Raw genomic sequence first — 23,566 nt, 5'->3', positions numbered from 1 at the left:
GCATTCCTCAAAATTCCAATATCCTCCAGTTACAGTTTACGAGTTACCAATTTTGAACTTCCTTTATTCCCATTGTAATTAAGCAATTCCCCTCAATTCACTTACCTCTCTCTTCAAGGAGCTCCTGTATTACCAGCTCCCCTCTGTTTTCTCTATTTCCGGTCTTAATTCTTTAAGCTCATTACTGCGAATTCTATCCAACTCGTGACCTCTTAACCCGATTCACCTGTTGATCGTTCCGAACTGCAGGCTAGCTGATAATACGAATGGTTTATTATATCCGTCTCCCTTTTTAATTAGCCAAAATCTCGTAGCTCCGACCAAATACACTTTTGGGTCCTGTGGTTCTAATCTACTAGCCCAGCTCCATCCTGCATTCCCTCTCCAGAATCCTTCAATGTTTTCTCGTCTGCCCAAACCTCTCATCCGCCTGAGGTTTCAGTTTTGTGCCTTTGACACAGCAGTGAAATAACCTTTCACAAAGTTTGGAAAAGGCGATGGTGTCATTCATCCTGTCTTTGACATGGTTGGAGCGCGCCTTCCACTCTAAACTCAAGGCTCCAGTTCGCAGATGGGTGGAACTGCCCTCGCCTGGTCCCACTCTTACCTCTGTGGTCAGATACAGAGAGAATATCCTGGAATGATTCACCATCGAGTGCTGGCACTGCTACCTCCGCCCTTTCCACTGCTTGTCCCGCTCACCTTGTTATTCTTCATTGTCCAGGCTAACTTTGGCGAAGTTATTGAGAAACACCTGATCAGATTTCAGGGACACAAAGCAGGCACTCCTCGGCGCCACTTTTCTCGACTACTCCATTGCCTCTTTGTGGTCAAATTCCTTGAGCATTTTCTGCATGTTCAGAGAGCATTTTTTCTGTCATGACATTAAACCAAAAATCGGAACAGATGACTCTAGTGCAGAGAACCTAGAAGTGACTGTATAACACGGTGCACACACTTCCAGTGAGAGTAACATATTACATAGAATTTACAGTGATTTGGCCCGTCGGGTCTGCACCTTGGAAAAAGCACCCTACTTAAGCCCACACCTCCGCCGTATCTCCCTACGGCCAATCCACCTAACCTGCACATCTTTGGACTTGTGGGAAGAAACCGGAGCACCCGGAGGAAACCCACACAAACACAGAAAGACTGTGCAGCCTCCACGCAGACAATGACCCAAGCCGGGAATTGAACCTGGGACCATGGAGCTGTGAAGCAACAGTGCTAACCACTGTGCTCCCGTGCTGCCGATTAATCCGGTTCCCACCTATACTCAAACCCTGGGTGAGTGAGGCGTAGAACAAGCCAAAAGTATAAAGTTTCCCATGTGATGTGGCGGGCATGTCAGGTTAGGTTACTCTGGATCAATGTTTTAGACAATACAAATGTGAGGGGCCTTTCTTTGTTGCAGTTAAGGGTCCATCAATATGCGAGGGTTTGTGTCTCAAAGATTCATTGTTTGGTCCTCGGCTCCATTTGTGATGTCAGCTGGAGACGGGAATCAGCCCCTAGTTAGAATTCATTACCGGGAGTTACCCTGGGCACGGAGTGGAATTACTATCACACCTAAATAAGAGGAGTTATGGCTGGACGAGATGTAGATCCTCACATTATTAATCTGTGTCTGTGCCTATTCCCCAGGTTTAAATGGGCAGAGAAAGGTTTGCAGCCTCGTGATCTTGTCCTTCCGTCCCAGTGACTCCCATGGCTTCCTCCCAGAGAAGGAGAGAAGCATTTGTGACTGTCTCCTGCACAAACATTTTAACCGAGGGGAAATAAAGAGGAGACGCAGGGTGCCACCCAGCAGATGCTTATCTTGGTGGAGGCCCATTTAGAAGTGTGCATGAGGATGAGGCCAGGAACCCTTCCTCTGTAGCTCAGAGGGACTGCCAGCAATGTGATGGAGGCTCAATAAGTAAATAGAGCGATTTTGCACAACAGGAGACTGACAAACTGCAGCCGCAGGTTAGCTCTCCAATCCCCACACGCACTCATTCCAGCCAGGAAGACGACAGCACAGATAGCGGAAGCCGATTCGTAGATGCAGAGCTCAGGTCCCTGCTGGACGCCATGGAAGAAAGGTGGGACACCCTGTTCCCCAAGGTGGGAAGGAGCATTCCAACTGCCATCATACAATGGGCCTGGGCGCTGGTGGCAGAGGCTGTGAGTGCCGTGGGCCCCACCATCAGGACTGGACAGCAATGCTGGAAGACGCTGCACCAGTTTCTCAGGGCCGTCAGGGTGAGTAGGCAGAATTGTGCCCCTGGCACTAACGCCCATCCAAAACACCTGTAGCCCCCCTCCCCCACACCAAATCCCACCCGCCGGCGGTGTGCACGCACCCCGCACTGCAACAAATGTCAACACCCATATCGGCCACCATGGCTGGTGCCCTGACCACGGACGCCACCAGCTGCTCCACCGAGTGTGGCACGGGTCTGACTGCCGAACACTGTCCACTTTCTGTCTCCTCCCTCCCGCAGGAGAAGATGGCGAATAACCACAGTGAGAGAGGGGACCGCAGCGGGACCGCTTGACCTCAGCAGTTGCGGAACAGCGGGCACTGGACTTTGTAGGTTGGCTCGGAGAGAGGGCAGTCACCGAGACGGAGATCTGAATCGGGAAACCAAGTGAGCTCCTCGCTGCATGGTGGATTCCCATGGCACGCATGGGCACCACGCCCACCCCACCACCACCCACCCCACACCCACACCACCCACACACCGCCTCGCCCCACACCCACACCATCCCTCCCCACCCCACCCCACACCACACCACCCCACCCCACCCCCACACCACCCGCATACCACCCCCACACCATCCCACCCCACCCTCACACCACCCCCACAGCACCCCGGCCCACCCCCACACCACCCCCTCATCACTCCACCCCACCCCCACCCCACCCCACTCTCCCACCACCCCCTCACCATCCTCTCACCACCCCAGCACCATCCTCTCACCATCACCCTCCAATCATGGGTCACGAATTGTGTCTTGCAGGATCACCGGGCGATGATGCGGGCCCTTCTGGTGTCCCCAACCCCAATACCAGGAGAGCAGCGAGGAGGACGCAGACACGGGCACGGGTGGGCGCCCTCGACCCGCAGCCAGAGGTACCCCAGAGCACCAGTCTGGGGATGAAATTGACTTCCCATCAGAGCTGTCTCCAACACCCTCCACCATCCCAGAGACACTCACCTGGGCTGGGCAATTCAGTGAAGTGGGCCTTGTGGCAGGATCTGGTGCACATCACTCACGTGGAGCAGTACAGCAGGTGGAGGGAGGATCCCCCGAAGGGGTGGATGGTGGGACGGTGACCCTTTCCCAGGGACCAGCTGCCTTGTGGGCAAGTTTCGGGCTTCAGGAAAGGGCGGTCCCATCTATTGTGGAGATGCAGTCTCAGAGCCAGGGACTACATGAGGGGAGTCGGCAACCACCCATCGCCTGAAGGTGCAGTTAGAGCTGGTGAACCAGCTGTAGGGCAGGAGATGGTGCCGACCATGCGTACTTCTGAGGTCAACACCGTACGTGCAGTATCTGCAATGGAGGCCTTGAGGGCGAAGGTTTCGGCCATGGGTCAAGATGTCCAAGGCCTGGGCCACTCTGCACTCTCAGTGGCCAAGGCCCAGGACAGGGCTACCCTCTCACAGGCAGCCATGTGCCAGGGCCACCTGGATTTTGCAGCAGCACTCCTGGGCACGGCCCAGTCACAGGGGGACCATGACTGAGGGCCTCGGCAGCATTGCCCGGGTGCTGGCCGCCGTGCCACAGACCCAGAGGGAGGTGGCACCGTCACTGTCCGATGTAGCACAGACCCAGAATGTGGTGGCCCAGTCTCTGGGTGAAATGGCGCAGTCCTAGAGGGATGAGTTCCACTCCCTGCCCTCCATGGCTACGAGCATTGCGACCTTGGTCTGGGCGCCTCAAAGAGTTCATGAACCGCCAAGTGCGCCAAGGTAAAGGCGCCGCGCGCACTACCCGGGTTTCGGGCGCAGACGTGCATAATGCCCAGGTTTCGGGTGAAGAGGTGCATGATGCACATCTCATGGTCACACACCAGCTGCACGTTCATCGAGAGGAACCCCTTTCAGTTTGTGAAGACCAGCCTGTCCTGTACCGGAGCTCGTAGGGTGACATGTATCCCATCAATCACCGAGCTCTGTGAGATTCCTGACAAGACCCCACTCAGCGCTTGGAAGTTCCCCGTTTCATAAAGGATCCGAGCGACCATCACCTTGATGGCCAATGGGAGCGGGTGTACTCCCCCATTCCCCCGGGGTGCCAGATGCACCATAATCTGGTAGATATGTCTTAGACGGCATGCTCGATCCGGCAGGTCCTGGGATCACATGTGCTGCCGGTACACATGAGGCTTTATGCGGAATCTCCTTTGCACCTCCTCCCCCTCGGCCTGTTGGGCGACTGCCTTCCATCCTAAGCGACTGACTCCCGTGCCTCTGGGGCAGGCTTCGCTACTGAAACGTCCTCCTCAATCACCACCAGATAGCACAGCCTGTGCATCCCAGGGCTGCCGTGACTACGCACAAGACCACCATTCAAGGTTGAATCCCAATGCCCATTGTCTGCAGGGGTGAAGGTCAGACATGTAGCATGGTGCATACCTCTGTGCTCAACCAGATCCAAAGGGATACACGGTGGTTCCGGCCTGCATTGAAGACCCTGCCCCCGCATGTCCCCCTCTCCCATCCTGCCGCTCGCAGTCCCACACCGTTAATGATATGGAAACATCGTTTACTGTACATGCGGAGGAGAACGCATTGATGCTGCTGTCGAGGTGCCGGACATTACAAATTGGTGCACGCCCGGCACCCACCATGATTTTGGCTTCACGACCAATTCTCCCCCCAATCTCCTTTCCCGATTTCCCAGTCGGCCTGGGGAGAATCCCGCCAATGATGAGGATAAAGGGGAGTGAGATTAGCTGAACTGATCTTCCAGAGAGTGTGAAAGAGAAACATGTGCCAAATGGCCAACAGCAGCTGTGTGTTACCCATCGATAATCTGCCTTGGACTCGAAGATTTCTCCAATTGAATTTCAACTGGTGAAAGAGAGGAGCCATATGCGAGAGTGTAAAGGAACTGCCCAAACTGGGCACGCTGACGTTAGCATTACTGAATGGTAAATAAAGACAAAGGCCACGCAACAATCACAGATTTGTCCAGAGCAAGATAGACGGAGGGTTTCAAAGCTGGCATAGGGCAGGCATTAAAAGGATGGGGGACCTGTTCATAGACGGGACCTTTCCCAGCCTGAAAGCGCTGGAGGAGAAATTCAGTTTGCCCCCTGGAAACGCTTTCAGATACCTTCAGGTACGCGCATTTCTCAAAAAACAGGTGGTGTCATTTCCGCTGCTACCCCCACACAGGATACAGGATAGGGCGGTCTCCAGCACCTGGGCAGGGGAGGGGAAGGTGTCGGACATCTACCAGGAATTTCAGGAGGCGGAGGAAGCCCCAGTGGAGGAACTTAACGGTAAATAGGAGAAGAAGCTAGGTGGGGAGCTAGATGCGGGCCTGTGGATGGATGCCCTAAACAGGGTTAATTTTTCATCATCATGTGCCAGGCTTATCTTAATCCAGTTTAAGGTGGTCCACCGGGCACACATGACGGCAACCAGAATGAGCAAGCTCTTTGGGGTTGAGGATAAATGTGCGAGGTGTGCGGGAAGCCCTGCAGATCATGTCCATATCTTCTGGGCATGCCCGGCTCTTGAGGGTTTCTGGCAGGGTTTTGCTCTGGCAATGCCCAAGATCTTAAACACGCGGGTGGTGCCGAGTCCAGAGATAGCGATCTTTGGTGTGTCAGACGTTCCGGGAGTTCAGGAAGCGAAACAGGCCGTCGTATTGGCCTTTGCCTCCCTGGTAGCCCAGAGACGGATCCTTTTAATGTGGGAGGACTCGAAGCCCCCGAGTGTAGAGACCTGGGTTAGTGACATGGCTGGCTGTCTCAGCCTCGAGAAAATAAAGTTTGTCTTGAGAGGGTTCTCTCGGAGGTGGCAGCCATTCCTCGACTTTCTAGGAGAGCAGTAATGTTCAGCAGCAGCGGCATCCCAGGGAGGGGGGGGGGGGAGAATTGTTATGTTGTATTGTTCTTTTCTTTGTATATATGATTAACTTTTACTTCATTTTGTTATGTTAATGGTTGCGCACGGTTATGTAAAAGTTATGTATTTGACAAAAATTTTGAATAAAAATAATGTAAAAAATAATAAAGACAAAGGCCATTGGGTGAAATGATATGAAATCTAAATATGGGAATCATGCTGTTTACAGGAACGATTCTAATGCTGGTTAAATCAGCTTCCAATTGTTTTTTATTACATGTGATGGGACTTGTACACTCTTGTGGTAAGGAGGTGGATGGAGTACAATTGCATCACAGAGTTTCTACAAGAATTCATTCAGCTGTCGAAACTCGTTTGTGGGAAATTACAAAAAAACAACTTGAACCGTTTTCTAACCTCAGCTTCCCTGGAGAGATCCTGGAGAGTATAAAATGAATGCAGTTTAATTGAGAGACATTGGTTGCTTCTCAACGGAAGAGATTCACTCCACACAGAAAATGCATCGACCAATTCAGATGGTCAGGAAAATATACTACTTGATACTTGCCATAATTGGTGTTCCAGGTAAGGGTTTATAACAAATGAAGTTCTGAAATTATGCACATGCGCTGGTTTCCGGAATTCACCTCTTCATGGCTGCTTTAGTCACAGAAAATCTTTCATCACGAAGGATTAAGAACATTATTGTTTAATTCAAGGACACTGGTTGTTGCTGTTCCTGGAAATCACAGCATTTTAAAAAGTGCCTGGAAAACGGCTTCCAAGCTGTTTTTTGGTTTTGGTCTGCGTGCTGAATGCAGAAATTGTTACATAATATATTTTATGTTCGTGGCAGTAATGTGACTAACTAATCTATGTTAAGGTGTCCAGTCTCTATATCAGCTAAAGCTGTGCTTCTGTGTTGTAAAAGGCGTGGCCATTATTGATGACAACCACTTGATTATTTAAAATTCAAGCAACCAATGGAAATGTGTTTTGATTGCTGGAGATTCACTGGAGTACAGATAATTTTACAAGGAGTGGTGGTCAGTCCTAGCTAAGCAGGTCATGGAACCTAGTGGGCTACAGATTATATAATCAATGGGAGAAGCCAGATCTGTGTGCAGTTTTTCAGTCTGCCAGAAGGTTTGAGTTGAATAGCAGGCTTGCCAAATGCAGTCTGGCTGGGCACAAGAGTCTGATAAGACAGAAGGATTTTCAGACTTCCTGAAAGGGAACTCTCTCCAATGGTCTGCACAAATAAGCAGGGAAAGCGTTGTGTTAACTTTACTTCTAAGTGGCATTTGAACCATCTTGGGTTGCTTAGTTGGAATATATATGGCGATGGTGTAAGGCATCAGTTTGAGATTTTCCTCATGTTTAAGAGCTCTTTAACTGATAATTGTAAAACTATCTTCTTTGCTCTAAATGTGGGTAATTCTATTCTTAAATGAAAGTTTGTTTGAAATAAAGGATGCTTATTAATCAGAGTGATCACTCAGTTTAAGTGGGAATTTACTGGTAAGATTACTCTTTCAGTGAGGACGAGTTTCCTGGGTGTGGAAGAGGTTACTCTAGTTGTTTTGCAAGGAGTGGTTAAAACAAAACTTTTGGATTTGGCGATTAAACTGCAATTGACTTTACCTGAAGGAGTGCAGATGTTGGAGATAATTAAAGCGATAGCTCAGCATTTAAATTCACCAAAGGCATCATTCGGAATCACTAGAACTAGCTAAAATTTAATTACGAGTGAAACATTTTGAAATAGAGGAAAAGCTTGAGCTCCTCAAAAGAAAATTGAAATGAGGAAACTTGTTGTGGAAATGGAAAGATGAGCAAGGGATGAAAAGGAAAGAAGCAAACAAAGAAGAAAAGGTAAAGGAAAGAGCAGCAGCGGTAGAGGGAAAAGACAAGCAGAGAGATTTTGAACTTCGGAAAATGAATCTGCAAATAGATTACAAACTGAAAAGTTTGCAGTTAAATGCGGACGTTGAGGCTGTTGTATTATATTACTTCTCCAGGTAGCATGTTATATTACTTGAAGTAATGTATGTTACACATTTGTTTATGCCGAGAAGTTCTTAAGTTTGATGATGATGAATACTCAAAGTCATCTCGTGATAGCGAATAATTTATTGAGTAACTAATCAATTAACTTGTGAGTTTGATTCTTCAATACTTTTATCAATATTTTTACTAGCAGTTAAATTAAACAAGATAGGATTGGATTAACTATGAATATTATACTTGTTCTCTGAGCTACCTCTACGCTTCTGTTCTCTAGTCACAACACACCCAAAGAGAACGGGGAAACAGATTGAGCCTGTATTTATACCCCCTATTAGTGTTGCCCTCTAGTGATCATTTGACTGTACTGACTAACCATTAACCCTTTATGTATATACATATACAGAGATCACTACAGAGGCAAGTTCAGAGGAAGGCAGGACCCCTCTTTGTCAAAAGCCTCGAGTGAAAATGTTTGAATATATTCATGAACTTCCTACGGTTGACGAGAAAGATGTCGAAAAACGTCTTTTGTCTCGTTGAGAAATTAGCCACAAACCATGTGGGTATTGTTGGTTCAAACAAAATTGTTAGATGGAGCGAGTGAAGTGTTTGCATTGTTAGCAGAGGAGTTATCTAGGGATTATGATGAGGTGATAAAAGCCAATTAAATGCATATGGACTAGTGCCAGATTCCGATGGATGAAAGTTTAGAAATCTATGGAAGGAATCACGTCAGATGTATATGGAATTTGAAAGAATTAAACAAAATAATTTTGATATGTGGTTAAGAGAATTAAAAATTGACCGAACGCATGAAACCCATGGGGACATAGTTATTTGTTGACCAATGTGAAGATTCACTTCCTATAGTAGTGAGAACTGCTGTGAAAGAGCAAAGGGTTAAAATTACTCGACTGGCAGCAGAGCACTGTCAATTAGTTCATAAATCAAGGTTTGTAGTTCAACATCAATTTTAAACTGTGAAGGATATGAGCTGGGGAAATGAGAAGACTGCAGGTAGTGAAGGCAAAGCAAGTCTCGGAGATATTGATGACTTTTCAGCTCAGGTCAGAAAGGAATCGTCTGGGTGTGGAAGAGATTGAAGAAAAGTTCAATGTTTTCATTGTAATAAGTTTGGATCCACAAAATCACGGTGTTGATGTCTTAAGATAAAAACTAGGAAGACAAACAGGATAAACTAACAGGGTTTATTAAAATGGGAAAAAAATGTGGTTACCTCTCAAGAGGTGCACAATACTGCACACTGGCTCAGAGGGTGCATGTTAGGAAGGTGTCTGGTTTGTTTAAATATTTTAGATGTGGGGTCGAGTTTACACATGTCTACAAGGTGGGTATGTAAAGAGATTAAGACCTTCAGGCATACAGGAGGAAGTCAATTTTTAATGGGTGAGAGACAGAGGTATGTAGTTCAGATTAAAATTGCCCGATAAAGTGGTAAAATGTGGGATCACAATGAAGTGTGTCGTATTCCATTATGTAAAACTGGTGAAGTGGCTGCAGGGTAATTATCTTTTACAGGCAGGTCCAGTCCTTTGTGGGTAATTATATAGCGAGTGATGCCTACTGTGGTTGAAAGGCAGTGGAAAGTGAAGCGACTGAGGTGTTTCAAGAATCATATCCGAGTGGTGTTACTAGATTGTGTGGGAATAAAATCACAAAGTCACAGGTTGAGACATGAGGCGGAGAAAACAAGGAGTACGGATAGCGAGATTGAGGTTCATTTATCAGGTCCAGCCTTTAACCAGATGACTGATAAAGAACAAGAGCAAGTGGAGGGTGGAGGTCAGCTGTGGAATTCTCTGTCAGCGGATCCTCCGGCCCGCCGGTAGCACACCCACACCCGCACGTTTGCTGACGGCAAGGGTCGGCCCACAATCGGGTACTCCATTGGCCAGCTACGGGAATGGGGAATCCTGCTGCCGACGGGGGTGCGACGTGCAGGACTGGTGGACCGGAAAATTCCGCATATCTTTAGTTCCAGAAAATTAGGAGAATTACAACAGAGGAATTCAGAGATAAAGTTGATCAGAAAGCATACACAGAGATAGAATCTGAGTAGCCAGGAGTGTTATTACACAATAAATAATATATTAATAAGGAAGTGAAGCCCTTTAAATGTTCAGGTTGATGATAGAAGGTCAGCACTTGATCACATGGTATTAACAGTGCGTTATAGAAATGAAGTTCTGTGGGTAGCACATGAGATTCCTGTAGGGGGTCATTTAGGAGTAAGGACAACTCCAGTAAATATACAAAAACATTTTCATTGGCCTGTCCTGCAGCGGGATGTAGTTGAACTTTGCCATACATGTCATACTTGATTGGTATTGGAAAATCTTAAACAACAAGCAAGCCAGCTACCTTAATACCCATTCTTGCATTTGAGGAAAATTTGTTGAGGCCTCAATTGTTAAGATGATAAAAAGTAATCAATGTTTGTTGACAATAATGGGTGTGGTTGCTAGATTTCCGGAAGCAATTCTGTTGCAAAATATTGCAGCAAAGAAGGTTGTAGTGGACTTAACTTTGTTTTAGCCACATACGGGCTAACAAAAGATATCTAGTCGGATCAGGGATCCAATTTTATCGCAACGTTATTCAGGGAAGTTATTAATAGCTGAGGAATAAAGTGCATCATCCAGCATCAGAAGGAGCTTTAGAAAGGTGGCATTTGATAAGTGGAATCAGACTTTAAAGACAACATCCATATTATCATAGAATTTACAGTGCAGAAGGAGGCCATTCGGCCCATCGAGTCTGCACCGACTCTTGGAAAGAGCACCCTACCCAAGGTCAACACCGCCATCCTATCCCCATAACCCAGTAACCCCACCCAACACTAAGGGCAATTTTGGACAATAAGGGCAATTTGTCATGGCCAGTCCACCTAACCTGCACATCTTTGGACTGTGGAAGGAAACCAGAGCACCCGGAGGAAACCCACGCACACACGGGGAGGACGTGCAGACTCCACACAGACAGTAACCCAAGCCGGAATCGAACCTGGGACCCTGGAGCTGTAAAGCAATTGTGCTATCCACAAGGCTAGCGTGCTGCCCCAAATGGCATGCATCAGTTTAAAGTGGTGCCATTTGGAATGAATAATGCGTGAGCAACATTGCGAAGACTAACTGGACTACACAATTGTGCAGTGTACACTGCAGGTTTGGTGGTGTTCAGGTCACTGCGAAAGGAGCTTTTGGAACATCTGAAGGATTTGCTCGATTGTCCACAGTGGGATGATTTGGTGGTAAACCTGACTCAACGTCTGTTTACCAAAGCTAAATCACATTATGAAGCCACATTGTTGGTCATGGTCAGATTAACGCATGGAATGAGAAACTTAAAGCGATTGGGCACTTCACAATGCCATCGACGAGAAGAGAAGTTTTGAGATTTCTGATATTGTGTCCCTTTTGGCAGAAACCCCACGCCACATTTCACCATGATGGTTGTTCCACTGTGTTCCGCCACCCTGGGCTAGTGCGCGGTCAATTCCAGCCTCACTTTACCCTGAGTCGCAGCACAATTTAAATTGACAATTAATTCTTCGAAAATATCCGCGGGCTCTGGACTGTCGCTGACAAAAGACGACAGTCATCAGGTATGTAAATGCAAACACATTTTGAAAAATTAATAACAGTAACTATAATTAACTATGCAGTAGATGAACGTGGTTAACTATTATCTAATTACTAATCCACCTCTTTTACTCACCCCCACTCTCTGTACACACAAACGCAAGACTGACAAACAAACACAGAGGGGAAAAAGGTGTAAATACAATGATGGAAGTAAAAGGATAAGGGTCTTTGTTTCAAATGGTTGTATTATAGTTCAGCTTTTTCATACGTTAGCCTTCTCGTACTCCTTTCTACAGTCTAGCCCTTCAGTTCGAGGTTTTTGTTTTCAGTCCATAATGGTTTTCAATACAGATTCATCCAAGTCTAAAGAAGCTCTCCGCAGGTACAGACATCCTCATTAGGCAGCATTAATGGAGGAAGAGAGAGCGAGAGAGAGAATGTGAAAGAGAAAGATACACATTCACAGCTGCTCAACTCAGCGTCCAGGCTCCGAATGTCCTTTCTATGGTGATCTGAAAACAATTCCACTCAGGTAGGACCCATCATTGCCTGTCACCGGGCAGAATATGGCCCTTTGCCAATTCATTGGCTACCAGCCAACCAATTGAACCGCCTACCTCCGATCTCTCGGGTGCCACAAAGTCTGAGTTCTGCTGTTCAAAAACTCCACAGTTCATTATTTTACAACGTTTGAGTTCCTTGCTTGCTCTTTCGCCTTAAAGGTATATGTTCAGAAAATATCCATGATCAAAATGATAACCACCAAGTAAAAGGAATGGGAAATAAAGGAATCACCACAAAAGGCACCTTACAACTGACTGACCTTGGAAGACAGAACTAGAAATTCCTTTGGATGGCTGACCGTTTGGAGGTACTGACAAACTGAAAACTATGCTAGCTGTCGCATCAGTTTGAATCACACCGAATTACCACAAGCAATTTCAGGTGGCCAATGATGCCAGTGATGTGGGCCTTGGTGCTGTTATGTTACAAGAAAATGAAGAAGCTATGGAAAGACTTGTTTGCTCCCCCACCCCCCCAAAAGCCAAATACTCGTCAAAGGATGTATTCGACCATTGAGAAGGAGGCGTTGGGTTTGGCATTGGCTTTGCAACCTTTTGGCATTGATGTTGCTACAAATTCATCGGCGATAATTGTTGACACAAACCATAATCCATTGAAGTATTTGGTGAAGTTTAAAGATTGAAACAAAATACTTATTCGATGGAATTTATTGCGACAACAATTTAACTTGAAAGTTATACATGTGGCAGGAAGAGAGAATGTGAATGCCGATATTTTATCATCATTTGAGATGAAAGAAGAATGGAACGTCAAAATTGGGAAAGACAGACTTAAATGTACTATACTGCTGTTTAAATGTTCATGCATAAATATGAGGGGATATGTATCATATAGAGCAATGTGAATGCATAGTAATGAGTAGTGTTTAAAGTTCAAAATGTTATGCAAAATGAAGCCATATTTTCATATTGCTAGTTCATTCTGTTAAGAGGTTAAGTGTGAGGAATGGACAGAATTGGTATATTTCCATTGCATTTCATATCTGTTGCAGGAATGCTCTTCAAAGTCTGGTTAAGGTAATATCTGTTGCAGTCATATTATTAAAGAACCTTGATTATGATATCCAGACTGTGTTTCTGTTAAAACTTATTTTAAGATGAGTAAAACATTAGGTAACCATTGTTTCTATCTATTTATGTCTTTTCATACAGAAAGCTAATGAAACATTGTTATTGTTTCTGGAAATCCCCTGGGTAATAGATCATTTATGAGAGATTGTATTTTGTGCTAGCTGATTAAGTGGCGGGACATTATAGTGGGATACAAATTATGAAATTAATGGGAGGAGCCTTGTATTGCTGTAGTTTTGCAGTGTGTAATCAGCTTTTATGTTGAACCGCAGTTATGCAAATTCTGCCAGGGCCTATTAAGACGTAGTGTATTGGATCTGCTGTTAAAAAAGTCTCTCTTTCTCCAAAAGGTCTACACCGAGATAAGCAAGTAACCTATTTTGTCAACTTTACGTAGAAATGATATTTGAACTGTATTGGGTTGTTTAATTGGAATGAGTGAGTGAGGTGCAGACAGTAAGTACACGTTTAAAAATTTTATTTAAGACCTGTTAACAAAGTTATTTATTTGATGCTAATCTTGTTAATTCTGTGTTTAAATTAACATGTGTTTTGACATAGACTATACTTATTGGTCAGAGTTATCATTCCTGGGGTGAAGTACCCTTCCTTACAGTTTTACAAATAGAAAAAGAGCTCTGGGTTCCCGTCTGGTATTCAAAGAAAATTTGGGGCCTGTCCGTTTCCCCAATAGTATTAGTTTTAAACGACATTTTGTAAGAGCTGACTGAAAGTTCAGAAATTTGCTGATAAAAGGTGTTTTTTTGGACAAATGCAGCATTTGCGTGAAATTGTTGGGAAGCGGCATATTCATTCGCATAGAGTCCTGTTGATCAGTTGAATGCAATGATTTCAACATAGGCTAGAATGATTTTTTACACTGGCAGTTGCAAGTTTGGCTTTAAAAAATAAACAATCTCTTCATATTGCTAGTTAGGAGGAAGGTCTGATGTATGTAGAAATTGTTATATATTACATATAATAATTATACTTGTGGCAGTAATGTTTTAATAGCCTGGATGAGGTATATATTTGTTGCAGTAATATTATTACAGAATCTATGTTGTGATATCCAGACTGTATGTCTGTTAAAGCTGTAATTAAGAGTGGCTAATGGTGGGGAAATGCTTGATCCCGACCATTCTCTTTTTACAGATAAATGGGCTATTAACTTGTGTTCCGATTGCTGGAGATTCCCCGGAGTGTTGGTAATTTATGGGAGATTGGTGCTAAATCCAAGCTAAGCAGGCCATGGAACTTAGTGGGATACAAGGATATAATGAATGCAGGCTAGGTATATCTGTATGTTTTGCTGTCTGCTAGAAATTTTAAGTTGAACAGCGCTTTTGCCAAATGTGGTCAGCTTGGGAGGAGAATTCTGACAAGACAGAAGAATTTTCAGTTTGTTCCTGAAAGGCAATCTCTCTCCAAAGGTCTGCACAAATAAGCAAGTAATCATGTTCTGCTAACTTTATTTATCAGTAGAATTTTAACTTTATTGTGTTGCTTTGTTGGAATAGAGAAATCGGGAAGGTGTGAGGCATGAGTTGAAGTTTTTCCTTGTGTTCAAACACTGTTTACCCGATAATTGCTGTTATTTTCCTTGATGTTAATGCGGTTACTTCTTTGTTTAAATTTGCCATTCTCATCCCGTACCAATACAATGTTGTGTTCTGGACCGGGATCTTGACATCTGGAAGAAAGGAGAAGGATCAACTGGGCGCTTGAAGATATCAGCTCTTTGCATTTCAGAGCGTGCCCACAGCGGCACATAATTAGAAGCTGAGTGTCTGAAGATTATTCTCATGTCCGCCTGAAAAACAGTGCAAGAGTCATGGTTGGATTTATTGAGCTATGACCCAATTGTAAGCCACACATATTATCTGGCTAATGCTTCCTGCCTGGTCTCAGGAATAGGCAATATTTTCTGTAATTACACTCTCTTTTCCTTTTTATGTGTTACAGTGAATTTGGTGTCAATTTTGATTCTTTCCCGTGGAAAGTGCAGCCTCTCCACCTGCACCACACGCTACTTGGTGGCTATGGCAACAGCGGATCTTCTGGTCATTATCACTGAGATCATACTAAACCGAATCGATGATTATTATTTCCCATTGAATTTCCTAAGTATCACCCCTGTGTGTAGTGTTTGCTACGTCCTGCTCCGTATAGCCACAGACTGTTCTGTCTGGTTCACTGTCGCTTTCACTTTTGATCGATTTGTCGTCATTTGTTGTCAGAAGCTGAAATCTAAATATTGCACCAAGAGAACTGCAGCTGTGGTCCTAGCAATTATCGACATTCTGTTCACTGTGAAAAACATCCCCATCTACTTTCGATTTAAACCTCGAAGGATTATCGACAATGTACCTTGGATGTGTTTAAATAAGCGGAGCTATTTTACTGACCCTGTTTGGATTGGATTCAGAAAATTTGAAAAAGTTCTAACGCCACTGATACCATTCGCTTTAATTTTGCTGCTGAACGTACTGACAGTCAGACACATTTTGGTGACCAGCCGGGTCCGTAAGCAACTGAGAGGTCAGAGCGTGGGGGATAATCACAGTGACCCGGAGATGGAGAGCAGAAGGAAGTCGATGATTTTACTCTTCTCCATATCCTGCAGTTTCATCCTCCTGTGGTTTGTTTATGTTTTGTATTTCTTTGATGTAAATTACCTCTTTGATGCAGATTCATTTTACATCTTTGAAAATGTTGCCTATATGCTGCGGAACTTAAGTTGCTGCACAAACACCCTGATTTACGTCCTGACTCAGTCTAACTTCAGAGAGCAATTGAAGAGCATGCTGAAATACCCAGTTATATCAATTATTAAATTAATTAATAAACAACACATCTGAGACCAATCAGATGGTGAGGCAGTGCTGAAATGCAAGAGGGTAAAGCAGGTAGCTCGGAAAGGAAAGGCCAGGAGGAGTGGGGGAAACAAAATAACTGTTAGGGATGGGCAAGGATGAATATGAATGTTTCAGGAGAGGAGTCAGATGATTTCCTGGTGTGCTGGAAATAAATCAGCAAACACCATCGTTCCATTACCTCCTCTGCTTGATTTCCCATTTCCTCGCATTTTCCCAAAAGTGAAACTTAGCGGGTTCACAGAAAAACAAAATTGTTCGCATATTAGAAATATTACTGTGACAATGCATTATTCTTATTTATTTATCAATACATTCATTGAGTCAATAAACGCTTTATTAAATCTGAGTCCCGAGCTTTCTTAACGCCTGGCTGGGTAATTGGGAAGGTGGGGAATGGGAAGATGGGGAATGTGGCATATGGGAGTTTGTGGAAGGTGGGTAATGGGGAAGAGCGGGTTTGGGAAAGGTGGTGTGTGGAGTGGGAAGGTTGACTAGGTGATGTGGACGATGGGCTCAATGAACATGCGGGATGGAGCAGGCGGGACTGGAATTTGTGGGAAATGGGAAGGTGAGAGGGTGGAGAATGTGGAGGATGAAAAATGTATTGGATGCGGATTGTGGAGGATTGAAAATGTGGGTTGGGGCAAGTTGAGGAGTGGCTAAGTTGGGGGATGGGAAAATGGGCATTGGGAAAGTTGGGTGACGAGGAAGTGGGTGGGGTTGGGAATGTTTTGTTGGGGCAGGTGGGTGCGAAATTGGTGTCATGGGGGTGGAGTGGGGTATTGGCATGGTGAGGGTGGGAAAGTTAGGGGATGGGGTGGTTGGGATGGCAAAGGTGTCCAATGTGGAACATTCATGATTGGGAAGGTGGCGACAGGAGAAGGTATGGAATGTGGTACATCAGGGATGGGGAATGTTGTGAATGAGGAATGTGGAATACACAGAAGATGGGGGGTGGGGAAGATGGGGATGGTGAATTTGCTGGACGTGAAAGGTGGGGTGTGGTCAACCCTAGACTCTGGCAGAGCGGTGTGGAGGTTGGTCGTCACCACCAGGACCCATTTTCCTTGTGGGGTGGCTGTGGGAGGACGGGGTGGGGAGGTCTTGGGGAGGGGGAGCAGAGATCCTTGGCCATGTCAGTCGGGATGGTCAGTGTCTGAAGCAGCAACTCCTGCAGGTAGATCATTCTAACTGACAGGACAATGGAACAATGATAGATGATGTTGTGATGCAACAAAGATCATTGATCAAAAAGTAGGAGGGACTGGATTCCTTTCTCAAATTGTAGCTTCATATTGCCCTGGGTTTCGTGTAGTTTTGCTTATTCAGGCTTCAGACCGAGACAGAGAGCAAGGACTTTATGTCCATTCTTTCTAAGTGAGTACCCCTCATAGCAACCTCGCCTACGACACAAATTGCCACCCCTGTCCCCTGTAAAATGATGGAAAGAGCTTTCCTCTTCATTTTCAAATACTCCATTGCCTGGAGCCAACCTCTGGTCGCTGAACCATTTGGAGATGGAAAGCTTGCTCCCTCTTCCTCTTCCCCTATGCAACTGGCAACAGATGTTGAAGAAGGTGGCACCATGTAAGGGTGCAGTGTAAGCACAGGAGCAGGCAGCTCGATGCCACCAGGCATAGTGATAAACCGAATCTGCCTGCAGACTCCCGCAGGTGGAGCAAAGATGCTAAATTGAGATCTGAAAGACTGATCATCATAAATCTTGCCCTACCTGGGTGTATAATCCAGGTGGCATGGTGCCTGTGTCAGCAATTCAGCTCTCTCATATAAATTTAGTTTGGCATAATTTTGAAGTATATAAAAGCCTGAATGGTATCGACAAGGTCTGTGTGGAAAGATGTTTCCTCTTTTGAGCTGAGATCTAGGGGGCGCTGTTTTTAACATCCAGGCACCCTTATGGGATAGAGAAGATTGATTTTTCTCTGTCCATGGGTTGTCCAACTTTGAGGCTTTACCTCAGAAAGCAATGGAAGCGGGGTCACTGAATATTGTTAAATCAGAGATAAATTGCTCTTGTTGGGCAGCAAAGGTTTTTGAGAGTCGTTGGGAATTTAAAAATCGAAACACAATCAAAACATCCATAATCTTATTGAATGTTGGTGCTGTCTTGAGAGGCCCAGTCACCTTCTTCTGCTCCAGTTTTGTATGTTCAAATGGAACCAATTTCAAAGCAAACACATTTGCACAGCGAATTCCTCATTGCAACGCAAAGAAAATGGCCAAATATTTTTTCAGCGAAAGAATTTAAATGGGAAAACCTTGGCGTCCTTAAAACGGATCAGTTGAAAATGTTTGCTGGGGAAAGATGTCCGCCGACACCCTCACCCGTTGACCGCCTCTGGTTGGGGTCCCAGCTCCCAGCAGTGAACATTTTCCAGTAAAATCAAACAAAATGGGCTGATCCAGTCGTCAGTGGAACATCTGGATCTCGCGTCTCCTGTTGAGCACTCGGATCAATAGCTCAATGGTGACTCCAAATCTATGGCCTCGTCAATTTAATTGCAGCTACAATTACGAGGAGGTGGAGAGAGAGGAAGAAGCTCATGAGAGGGAAAGAGAGCGTGGGGAATGTTAAAGAGGGAAAGTGAGAAAGAGAAGGAAGGGAGAGGGAGGGATCAAGAAAAGGAAAGAGAATTTGCTTTTTCCGAATATTGGAAATGGAGCTGGCAACTCAAAGGTAAGGAGAGTATAGACGGCGTCGCTGCAAGTTAATATCTCTCTCGATGAGGAAATACCCACCCCATCCCCCTCACCATCCCTCTCACGTGGGACTACTTTCTGAGACCATCAAGTTTGTGAGATTCCTTTCCAAATTTGAAGAGAATGATGTGAAGCCATTTTTGTTCTTTTAGAAAATAGGAGGGCAGCTAAAATGGCCCCCAGATATCTGGACATTTTTAGTTCATGGGGAGCTGTTTGAGAGTGTCCAAGCGGTCGACTTCATGCTGCATTGTGATGGGCACCAGGGCCATAGGTCCCCAAGGCACAGGGCACCGATGGAGCCAGGGTTGTGGAGCGCAGAGTGCTGGAGGAGTGGCCGGGGGGGAGGGAGCAGGACAAGTGGGGGCACGGTCTGCAGTACAGCCTGTTGGACCTGGCTGGGCATGCGAGTACGCACCATGCTAACATGTCTGACTTTTACCCCCTGCAGACAATGGCCTTCAGGCAGCACGTTAGCGCAGTGCTTAGCACAGTTACTTCACAGCTCCAGCATTCCAGGTTCGATTTCTGGTTTGGCTCACTGTCTGTGCGGAGTCTGCACGTTCTGTGTGTGTGTGGGGGTTTTCTCCGGGTGCTCCGGCTTCCTCCCACAGTCCAAAGATGTGCAGGTTAGGTGGATTGGACACCCTAAATTGCCCTCAGTGTCCAAACCGTTTCGGTGGGGATACTGGGTTACGGGGATAAAGGGGATAGGATGGAGGCGTGGGGCTTAAGTAGGGTGCTCTTTCCAAGGGCCGGTGCAGACTCACTGGGCCGAATGGCCTCCTTCTGCACTGTAACATCTATGAATCCAACCAGGAATGGTGGCCTTTTGTGGAACATAGGACGAGGAGGAAGTCTTTCGGCCCTTCGAGCCTGCTCCGCCATTCATCACGATCATGGCTGATCATCCACCTCAAAAGCCTAATCCTGCTGTCTCCCCATAGCCTTTGATCCCATTCACCCCAAGTGCTATATCTAGCCGCCTCTTGAATATATTCCATGTTTTAGCATCAACTACTTCCTGTGGTAATGAATTCCACAGGCTCACCACTCTTTGGGTGAAAAAATATCTCCTCATCTCTGTCCAAAATGGTTTACCCTGAATCCTCAGACTGCGACCCCTGGCTCTGGACACACCCACATTGGTAACATCTTCCCCGCATTTACCCTGTCTAGTCCTGTCAGAATTTTATAAGTCTCTATGAGATCCCCCCCTCATTCTTCTGAACTCCAGCGAGAATAATCCTAACCTAGTCAATCTCTCCTCATATGATAGTCCAGCCATCCCTGGAATCAGTCTGGTAAACCTTCGCTGCTCTCCCTCGAGAGCAAAAACATCCTTCCACAGAGGAGGAGACCAAAACTGCCTCACCATGGCCCTTTATAATTGCAGCAACACATCCCTCCTTCTATACTCGAAACACCTCGCAATGAAGGCCAACATACCACTTTACCACCTGCTGCACCTGCATGCTTTCCTTCAGCGACTGGTGCACAAGGACACCCAGGTCCCGCTGCACAGCGAAAACAGCGCGGGAGCAGAGAGAGCCGGGACAGCCAAAATAGCGCCGGAGGAGAGAGCCGGGAGATTTAAAAAGGGCGGGAGGAGAGAGCCGGGAGATTTAAAAAGCACGGGAGGAGAGAGCCGGGACAGCGAAAACAGCGCGGGAGCAGAGAGAGCCGGGACAGCGAAAATAGCGCCGGAGGAGACAGCCGGGAGATTTAAAAAGCGCGGGAGGAGAGAGCCGGGACAGCGAAAACAGCGCCGGAGGAGAGAGCCGGGAGATTTAAAAAGGGCGGGAGGAGAGAGCCGGGAGATTTAAAAAGGGCGGGAGGAGAGAGCCGGGAGATTTAAAAAGCACGGGAGGAGAGAGCCGGGAGATTTAAAAAGCGCTGGAGGAGAGAGCCGGGACAGTGCTGGGAGAGGTGAGTGCACAAAAGGTGTGGCAGGAGTGCCTTTAGTCACGGAGTGCTGATTGGAACAGAGTCCATCTGAGATTAGGTGAGTGACTGAGTTCGGGTGAGTGGCCAGAGAGGGCTGTGTTTTTGTTGGTGTTCGGGTTTATCCTTGAGGTTCGACAAAAAATGTTTTTTTTTTTAAATATTTAAATTAATTAACTAGTTGAATATGGCTGGACAGGTGATGTGCTGTTGCTGTATGATGATGGAACTGGTGGATCCCATTGAGACCGTCAGTGACCACATCTGCAGTGTTGGCTGCTCGAGGAATTACGACTCAGAATTGATGAGCTGGAGACCGAGCTGCACACACTGCGGCACATCAGGGAGGGGGAACATTACCTGGACGCTTTGTTTCAGGAGGCAGTCACACCCGGTAGAATAAGTTCTGTTAATTCGGACAGTGGTCAGGGACAGAGTGGTATGACTGCAAGGGAGGCAGGTAGGGGGATCCTGAGTTTAGGAGTTGAGGAGCCTCATCCCTTGACTTTGTCCAACAGGTATAAGGTACTTGCTCCCTGTGTGGATGAGGAAGAGGGCTGTAGGGAGGATGCGTTGACTGACCACTGCACTTTGGTACAGGAAGCAATTCAAGAGGGGGGAGCAAAAAGACAAGTGGTAGTTGTAGGGGATTCTATAATTAGGGAGATTGATGGCATCCTTTGTAAGCCAGATCGAGAGTCCCGCATGGTATGTTGCCTGCCCGGTGCCAGGGTGAGGGACATCTCTGATCGGCTTGAAAGGATTTTGGAGAGGGAGGGGGAGGATCCAGTTGCTGTGGTCCACGTTGGGACTAACAACATAGGTAAGACTAGGAAAGAGGACCTGTTTGGGGATTATCAAACACTAGGGACTAAATTAAAGAGCAGGTCCTCCAGGGTTATAATCTCTGGATTACTACCCGAGCCACGTGCCAATTGGCAGAGGGTTGAGAAAATTAGAGAAGTTAACACGTGGCTAAAGAAGTGGTGCGGGAAAGAGGGATTCCATTTCATGGGGCATTGGAATCAGTACTGGGGCAGGAGGGACCTGTACCGTTGGGACGGTCTTCACCTGAACCATTCTGGGACCAGTGTTCTAGCGAATAGGATAAATAGGTTGGTCACAAGGACTTTAAACTAGCAAGTTGGGGGGAAGGGAAGTGTAAAGCTATGGACAGTATAATGGTTAATGGAGATCAAGGCAGCAGGTTACGTGACAGGTTATTTTGTAGAGATATGGGTTCAAAGACAAGGAAAATTAGGAGAAAGGGTAAGAGGAAAAATAAATTGCGAAAAGTTGCTGATCAAGGTGTTAGGATTCATAACAAAAACATAAAAAACAGCATAAGTGTACTTTATCTGAATGCTCGTAGTATACGAAATAAGGTAAATGAGTTGATGGCACAAATCATCGTGAATGACTATGATTTAGTGGCCATTACTGAAACATGGTTAAAAGATGGTCACGACTGGGAGTTAAATATCCAAGGGTATCAGACTATACGAAAGGATAGAATGGACGGTAAGGGCGGTGGTGTAGCTTTGTTGCTTAAGGATGATATCCGGGCAATAGTAAGGGATGATATTGGTGCTATGGAGGACAAGGTTGAATCGATTTGGGTGGAAATCAGGAATAGTAAGGCGAAAAGGTCACTGATAGGAGTAGTCTACAGGCCACCAAATAGTAACAGAATGGTAGGGCAGGCAATAAGCAAAGAAATAACGGATGCATGTAGAAATGGTACAGTGGTTATCATGGGAGATTTTAATCTGCATATCGATTGGTTTAACCAGGTTGGTAAAGGCAGCCTTGAGGAGGAATTTAAAGAATGTGCCCGGGATAATTTCCTGGAACAGTATGTAATGGAACCTACAAGGGAACAAGCGGTCCTAGATCTGGACATGTGTAATGAGGCAGGATTGATTAATGATCTTATAGTTCAGGATCCTCTTGGAAGGAGCGACCACAATATGGTGGAATTTAAAATACAGTTGGAGGATGACAAGGTAAAATCAAACACTAGTGTTTTGTGCTTAAACAAAGGCGATTACAATGGGATGAGAGAAGAACTAGCTAAGGTAGACTGGGAGCAAAGGCTTCATGGTGAAGCAGTTGAGGAACAGTGGAGAACCTTCCGTGCAATCTTTCACAGTGTTCAGAAAAGGTTCATAGCAACAAGAAAGAAAGACGGTAGAAAGGGGAAAAATCGACCGTGGATATCTAAGGAGGTGAGGGAGAGTATCAAATTGAAGGAAAAAACATACAAAGTGGCAAAATTTAGTGGGAGACTAGAGGACTGGGTAGTCTTTAGGGGACAACAGAAAGCTATAAAAAAGCCATAAAGAAGAGTAAGGTAGACTGTGAAAGTAAACTGGCTCAGAACATAAAAGCAGATAGTAAAAGCTTCTACAAATATCTAAAACAAAAAAGAGTCGCTAAGGTAAATATTGGTCCTTTGGAAGATGAGAAGGGAGATTTAATAATAGGAGACGGGGAAATGGCTGAGGAGCTGAACAGGTTTTTTGGGTCAGTCTTCACAGTGGAGGACACAAATAACATGCCAGTGACTGATGGAAATAAGGATATGATAGGTGAGGACCTTGAGAGGATTGTAATCACTAAGGAGGCAGTATTGGGCAAGCTAATGGGGCTAAAGGTAGACAAGTCTCCTGGCCCTGATG

General features: G+C 45.8%; 1 protein-coding gene across 1 annotated transcript; it reads left to right on the top strand.

Moving 5' to 3' along the window:
* The first annotated feature begins 3,871 nt into the window (after positions 1-3,871).
* On the top strand, positions 3,872-16,309 carry LOC140411329 (probable G-protein coupled receptor 139). The gene is made up of 2 exons (XM_072500451.1): positions 3,872-3,962; positions 15,307-16,309. Exons 1-2 carry the CDS (start codon positions 3,872-3,874, stop codon positions 16,200-16,202), a joined length of 987 nt encoding a protein of 328 aa, XP_072356552.1. The 3' UTR covers positions 16,203-16,309.
* Positions 16,310-23,566: the final 7,257 nt, after the last annotated feature.

This window comes from Scyliorhinus torazame, chromosome 4, assembly GCF_047496885.1.
Source record: "Scyliorhinus torazame isolate Kashiwa2021f chromosome 4, sScyTor2.1, whole genome shotgun sequence".
NCBI lineage: Eukaryota > Metazoa > Chordata > Chondrichthyes > Carcharhiniformes > Scyliorhinidae > Scyliorhinus > Scyliorhinus torazame.
The sequence above is the reverse complement of the archived record's forward strand: the minus strand, read 5'-3'. Positions and strand labels throughout refer to the sequence as shown.